The sequence below is a fragment of the Carlito syrichta genome, unplaced genomic scaffold (genome assembly GCF_000164805.1).
Source record: "Carlito syrichta isolate Samal-C Ts95f unplaced genomic scaffold, Tarsius_syrichta-2.0.1 Scaffold306175, whole genome shotgun sequence".
Classification (NCBI taxonomy): domain Eukaryota; kingdom Metazoa; phylum Chordata; class Mammalia; order Primates; family Tarsiidae; genus Carlito; species Carlito syrichta.
In genome coordinates this window covers 330,581-338,019 of record NW_007250271.1, presented here as the reverse complement: position 1 = coordinate 338,019, position 7,439 = coordinate 330,581, and the positions used below count along the sequence as shown (strand labels likewise).

General features: G+C 42.7%; 1 protein-coding gene across 1 annotated transcript in view; it reads right to left on the bottom strand.

Moving 5' to 3' along the window:
• The window catches only part of PHF8 (PHD finger protein 8), a 36,588-nt gene that overhangs the window by 1,661 nt on the left and 27,488 nt on the right, over nt 1-7,439 (bottom strand). The window contains exons 4-6 of the mRNA XM_021714958.1: nt 4,111-4,271; nt 3,372-3,513; nt 1,771-1,957 (exon numbers count right to left, since the gene is read on the bottom strand). Of these exons, the coding sequence (XP_021570633.1) occupies nt 1,771-1,957; nt 3,372-3,513; nt 4,111-4,271 (490 nt within the window). The remainder of the gene's footprint in view (nt 1-1,770; nt 1,958-3,371; nt 3,514-4,110; nt 4,272-7,439) is intronic.

Here is a 7,439-nt window from a genome sequence, read left to right as displayed (position 1 = left end):
TGCTGGGCTCCAGCGATCCTTCCACCTCAGCCTTCCAAGTAGCTGGAACTATAGGCGCGCACTACCATGCCTGACTAATTTTTGATTTATTGTAGAGATGAGGTCTCGCCAAGTTGTCCAGGCGGGTCTTGAACCCGCGGGCTCAGGCAATCCACTCACCTCAGCCTCCCAAAGGCGCGAGATTACAGGCTGAGCCACCGAGCCCGGCTAAAATTAAGAAATTTATTTTCCAGACCTCTATAGTGAGTGACGAAAAAACCTCTACAGTCAGTGACAATCAATACATTAACTACAAAATTGTAACAACTACTAAGAGGAAAATATCTATAGGAATCCTGACTTTATTTATTATTTACAGGCAGTGTTTCACTGTCATCCAGGCTGGAATGTAGTGGTGTGAAAATGGCTCACTGCAGCCTTTAATTCCCAGGCTCAAGCAATCTTCCTGTCTCTGCTTCGTACCCAGCTAATTTTCTTTTTTTCTTTTTTTTAGAGATGGGGTCTCGTTATATTGCCCAGGCTGTTCTCGAATTCCTGGCCTCAAGCAATCCTCCTGCTTTGGCTTCCCAAAGTGCTGGGATTACAGGCATGAGCCCACATGCCTCACTGAATCCTGACTTTAAAATGACTTCTCAGGCCAGGCACAGCGGCTTACACCTGTAATCTCAACACTATGGGAGGCAGAGGTAGGAGGATCACTTGAGCCCAGGAGCTGAAGACCAGCCTGGGCAACACAGCAAGACATCATCCCTACAAAAAATTAAGCCAAGCTTGGTGGCATGTGACTATAGTCTCAGCTACTTGGGAGGCTGAGATGGGAGAACTGCCTGAGACCAGGAGGTCAAGGCTGTGGTGAGCTGTGATTGAGCCACTGCACTCCAGGCTGAGTGACAGAGTGAGACTCCAACTCAAAAAAGAAAAAAAAATAGACTTCTCACTCAGGTGCAGTGGCTCACTCCTGTAATCTGTGTACTTTGGGAGGCTACGGTAGGAGAACTGCTTGAGCCCAGGAGTTCTAGATCAGCCTGGACAACAAAGTGAGACCTTGTCTCTATAAAATTTTTTTTTTTTTTAATTAGCCAGGTGTGGTGGCATGCACCTGTAGTCCCAGTTACTTGGAAGGCTGAGGTGGAAGGATCACTTGAGCCCAGGAGGTTGAGGTGCAGTGAGCCATGATGGTGCCACTGCAGTCCAGCCTGGGCGACAGAGTCAGACTCCAATTCAAAAAAAAAAAAAAAAAAAAAACCCGCCAGGCTCAGTGGCTCAGCCTGTAATCCCGCGCCTTTGGGAGGCTGAGGTGAGTGGATTGCCTGAGCTCGCGGGTTCGAGACCCGCCTGGGCAACTTGGCAAGACCTCATCTCTACAATAAATCAAAAAAATCAGCCGGGCGTGGTAGCACATGCCTGTAATTCCAGCTACTTGGAAGGCTGAGGCGAAAGGATCGCCGGAACCCAGCAGGTCGAGGCTGCGGTGGCCGGGAGCGGCCACTGCACTCCAGTCTGGGCGACAGAGACTCCAAATCAAAAAAAAAAAAAATCCAAAAATGTATTTATTAAACATCAAAACTGTGAAATAGATAAAGACAGGCCATCATTAGTACATATGGCATATCTACCAAGTACTCAACTCTAACAGAGTAGTTATATGGAATGTTACCCAAAAAGAATTTGGGAGGCAGATGGGCCTCAGCAGCCTGTTTTGTGCTGTCACCTGACACACAGAGGGAGGCCCAAGGTTCTGCTTACTCCAGAAGCCATATGCATTCCTACCTTGAGTACGTGGTACCAGACCGAGGTGCCGCCAAAGTCAATGTGAAAGTCTGTATAGCTATCCCGCACACTCATGAGGCAGTACTTCTGTACATTGGGTCTCTCAAAGACACACTCCTCTGGCCACAAGTTCTCAACCCATGACAGCTTCCGAACAATTTTTGGTGTTTCCACAAGGTTAGAAAGCCTAGCAAGGAAGGGGTAGAGAACAGATATCAGCTGATTGGGAACTTGAGGTTGAAGCCTGAATAAAACGTCAGTGAGGGTCAGACAAGACAGAAAACAGGTTCCTTCCAAAGAATCCCCAAAGGCACACAGGACACTCATTTCTGTAAATATGATCAGTATCCTCATTCAACTCAGCTCTAGAAGTATGAAGTCCCAATTCCACAGTTTTTCACAGTTGAAGGTGGTCATTTCTTCGACTGAATGCTCATACATTCCCATCTCACCCAGTCTACTCACTTGGTACTTGGATTATAAACATTATTGTATTATCCCCATCTCATAAAGTATCTTCTTTATGAGAAATCACTAGAGAAACTCTCAGGGCTCAGTTCCTGGGAAAGAAGTGTTTCTCTGATACATCGGGCTGTTTTTATCCTATGTTAAGTCACAAATCTTAGAATATCGCACTCCCCTGTTTGTTCTGGCCTTCAGGAAATTCCCTGAAGACTCTACAGTCCATCTCTACCAACTAGTCACACATTCATACATGCATCTTATATACAGAGTATCCACCAGATGAATCCTATTTCTCCGCTTTTATTTTTCTTTTGTTCCAATTTTCTCTTTTTGTTCCCTCTCTGTATCTCTGTAAGCTAACTCAAATAGTCTTTCAGGATGAAGTGAGGTATAAATAAACAAATACAGCTTTTAAATATCATCAGATTGTTTAACCTTTTATCTTAAAAACAACAGCAAGGGTCTTCATACTGTACTATAATTATATAAGATGTTACCATTGGGGGAAACTGGCCGAAGAGTACCTAGGACCTACCTGTACACTTTTTTGCAACTTCCTGCAAATCTATAAATTAAAAGTTAAAGACGTAAATAATCAGACAGTAAGCTTTCTAGGGGCAAAAAGATGTTATAATTTCTTGGTATTTCCCACAGTTTTGAACAAAAAGACCATATATGTGTCTATTGAGTCCATAAGTCCAGATAGAATCATTTAAAGCTAATAACATAGCTGTCTCTTCTTCTTTTTAAATCTAAGAAACCTTGTCCTTAGAGAAACTACTTGGGGATAATTCTAGTAAATCTATTTCCAGGAACACAGGACTTATCCTGGCCATTATACACTGACCATGCCACAATCTAAATACCAGAAAAAGGTCAAAGAAGGTTGTCCTCAGCTCTTGAGGAGATAAAAATTAAAGTAACTATTGTGTAATCTATCTAATGCTAGAAACTGTGGATGAAAAATATGACTTGACTGTCATAATGTGAGCAGCTACCCTAGAAAGTATAACCCAGCTCCCCAACCCAAAGTAAGAAATCACCAAGAAGAAGGGAAAAAGCCACCAATATACACTCAGTATATCACAAGTTCTAAGCAATTTGTTAGGTATTTTTGTTATCCCTGCCCCTCTTACCTGGTATCAGAGAATTCCAAACTAATGACATTGAGGACTTTCTCCCTCTTCCCACTGTAATAGTATTTCACAAAATCACCAAGCTTCATCTTGCAGTCAGCCTGGCGGGTCACATCTATCACATCAATCTCTTTGTCAGAACCTGGAGTAAAGAGATAGGGACCAGGGAAGACTGTCTTATCTCCTGACCAATCCTTAGAATGGTCTTACACTCAAAGTTTCTTCCTCAGACACTGTATGTTTATGTACACAAATCTTGGGGAGTGAGGATAGGAATCTATTATACTTTCCAAAGACCTATGTGCTGGGTTCAGGCTTGCTAGGACTATGAACTATCTGACAGAGTCTCATACATAGTACAGTCCACCTGCCTGGGCACTGTTTCCCCACTTCTTCTCTTCCTTTCTCCAAAAACTCATGCACAAATGACAACAGGCATGTGAGAACAAGAGTCAAAGGCTCTCTCTTCTCAACAGAGGACACAGACGCCAGGATCCCTAGAAGTCCCCAGGTAAAAAATGGGGCTCAACCTAGGGTTGTGTGTCTATTAAAATAAGAAGGAAGAGGAGACTAGGATTTTGGCTCTAGCTTTGCCAAAGAATGATTTTGGGTAAGGCATTTCACCTCAGGTTCTCAAGATGGCTAGAAAGGAAATGCAAAAGGTAACCTAGAGAGGAAAGCACACAGTGCTTTAAGAGAGTGAACAATGTTACAGCTAAGAGGATCTGTGATATCTTACCAACATAGTGTTCCACATCCCTAACAGTGAATGATGGTGAGGGCAGCGTCATCCCCAACCCATCCTTCTTCAAAACCAGGATGGGTACACTGAAGCTATTCTCTTCCAGGAATTCCACAGTTAGCTGACTTCCAGTGGGCTTCAGAATCACTTCATCAGAGCTGTGGGCAGGAGAAAAGAAAGCCTAAGCCTGAAGCTCTGCCCATTAAAGGCCTTACTGGATGCTACCACTCACTCTAGAGGTGGGGTCGTCTTGAAGGAACCTATTGTGAGCTGGCAACTAAGCATAAATCTCATGTGCCAGGGAAGAAAGTATGGCTAAGGCAAGAAGCCAGGCAGAGGTGGGGAATATCCTGTCAAAAGTGTGCTCTTTGCTGAATGACAAAGGAAGAAATCAGTCAATAGCTTGCTCAGGAAGAAAAGACATTATCTGACAAGTCTAGCTGATTTATTATAACTCAGAGAAGCATCACTCAATTTAAACAATTGACAAATAAAAAGGCCAGTATGGTGGTCACATCTATAATTCCAGCACTTTGGGAGGCCAAGACAGGAGGATCACTTGAACCCAGGAATTCGAGATCAGCCTAGGCAACATAGTCAGACCTCATCTCTACAAAAAACCAAAAAATTAGCCAGGCTTGGTGGTATATGCCTGTAGTCTCAGCTACTTGGTAGGGTGAGGAGGAAGGATCACATTAGTCCAGGAGGTCAAGGCTGTGGTGAGCCACGATCATGCCACTACACTCCAGCCTGGGGGACAGAGTGAGACCCCAGCTCAAAATAAAAGACAAGGAGAAAAGAAAGAGAAACCACTTTCTCTACATATACACTTAGTTAACTAGGAAACAGGATTTCTTTTTTTTTTTTTTTTTTTGAGTCGGAGTCTTACTCCATGGCCCAGGCTGAAGGGCAGTGGCTCGCTCACAGCCACCTCAGCGTCAACCCGCTGGGCTCCAGCGATCCTTCCATCTCTGCCTTCCAAGTATCTGGAACTACAGGCATGCGCTACCACACCTGGCTAATTTTTTGATCTATTGTAGAGAAGAGGTCTCACCAAGTTGCCCGGGCTGGTCTCGAGCCCGCAGGCTAAGGCAATCCACCCACCTCAGCCTCCCAAAGTGCTGGGATTACAGGCTGAGCCACTGAGCCTGACCAATTTCTTTTTTTTTTTTTCAATCTTTTTGGAGAAAAGATAAACTAGTTGACAAGTTGTGCTGGGACAAACACATTAAGTTCAATGTCTACCTCACTCTTTGCATAATTCTAGATGGTCCAAGGATTATATTGCAAAAAAAATAGCCATAAGAATAGTAGAAAAACATGAGAGAAACATGGCCAGGTAATCATTAAAATAGTAATAAATAAGGCTGGGCATGGTGGCTCATGCCTATAATCCCAGTACTTTGGGAGGCCGAGGTGAGAGAATTGCCTGAGCCCCTGGGTTCCAGACCAGCCTGGGCAATCTCTACAATAAACCAAAACAATCAGCCGGGCATGGTGGTGCATGCCTGTAGTTCCAGTTACTTGGAAGGCTGAGGTGAAAGGATCACCTCAGCCCAGTAGGTCAAGGCTGTGGTGGTCATAAGCGTGCCACTGCACTCCAGTCTGAGTGACAGAGTAAGACTCCATCTCAAAAAAAAATAGTAATAAATAAATTTAACCACATAAAAATTAAATTTTCTGCAAGAAAGTTGTTATAAATCAGTAAGAAATAGTAAAACAATAGAAAAATTGTCAATACAAGTAGGTAGTTAACACAGAAAAAATAAAAATGGTTTATAAATGTACACAAATTTATCCTCTTCATAATTAAAGAAATAAAGTGAAAAGAAGATTTCATTTTTTATCTTATCAGAAAGGAAAAAAAGTTTGATAATAAACTTTTGGCCAGGATAGAAGGAAATCAGCATCCTCACATATTGTCTGTGAGAGAATGAAATGATACAGCCATCTTGGAAACAATTGACAATATTGATAAATATTTTTAAAGCACAAGCTCTTCAACCTAATATTTTCACTTTTAGACAGCAATCTACAAATATACTCAACACATATGCAAAAACTTAAGTAGAAAGATATTCTCTACAACTTTTTCTTTCCTAATAGAAAAATACTAGAATCAATTTAAATATCCATCAATAGAGGATTGGATAAATAAATGGTATACTATGTAATGTAATACTAAACAACCATGAAAAAGAATGAAGAACATCTGTATGTGCTGATATGCACTGATCCCAAAGATATATAATTTAGGTTTCAAAAAAACAAAACAAGATGCAGAACAATATAGTGTTTCCATTTGTGTCAAAAAAATAAAGAGATATACAAACATATGTTTGCCTATGCAAAAACTATTTCTGAAAGAATGCACAAGTAATTGGATTACTTTGGAAAAGGAACCTGAGAGGCATAGGGTAGAGAGGAGACTCCAAGAAACAAAACAGAAAAACATTAAACTGAAGAAACATCTATTCCAAATAACACTTCAGTTACAGAAAATCTGAAAATAGTCCAATGAATTAAAAACCAAGCAAAAGAGAGTGCTTGGTTCATTAATTTTTTTTTTTTTTTTTTTTGAGTTGGAGTCTCACTCTGTCGCCCAGACTGGAGTGCAGTGGCCATCCCCGGCCACAGCAGCCTCAACCTGCTGGGTTCCGGCGATCCTTCCGCCTCAGCCTTCTGAGTAGCTGGAATTACAGGCACGCGCTACCACGCCTGGCTGATTTTTTGATTTATTGTAGAGATGAGGTCTCGCTGCCCAGGCGGGTCTCGAACCCGTGGGCTCAGGCAATCCACTCACCTCAGCCTCCCAAAGGCGCGGGATTACAGGCTGAGCCACCGAGCCTGACTTTGTTAATTTTTAAGCTCATTATTTTTGCTTAATTCAAATAACTATTTTTTTTGTTTTGAGTTAAAGTCTTACTGTGTCACCCAGGCTGGAGCACAGTGACACGCTCATGGCTACCACAGCCTTGACCTGCAGAGCTCAAGCAATCCTTCCACCTCAGTCTCCCGAGTAGCTGGTACTACAGACATGCACCACCATGTCCAACTAATTTTTTTTCTTTATTGTAGAGACAAGGTCTCACCAAGTTGACCAGGCTGATCTCGAACCCCCTGGGCTTAGGCAATCCTCTCACCTCCACCTCCCAAAGTGCTGGGATTACAGGTGTGAGTCACCACGCCTGGCCACAAATAACTTATTTTGAACAAGGCCAGCTTAATTTAAAAAAAAAAAAGAAAGAAAGAAACCTGGGCTTGGTGGCTCAGCCTGTAATCCCGTGCCTTTGGGAGGCTGAGGTGAGTGGATTGCCTGATCCAGC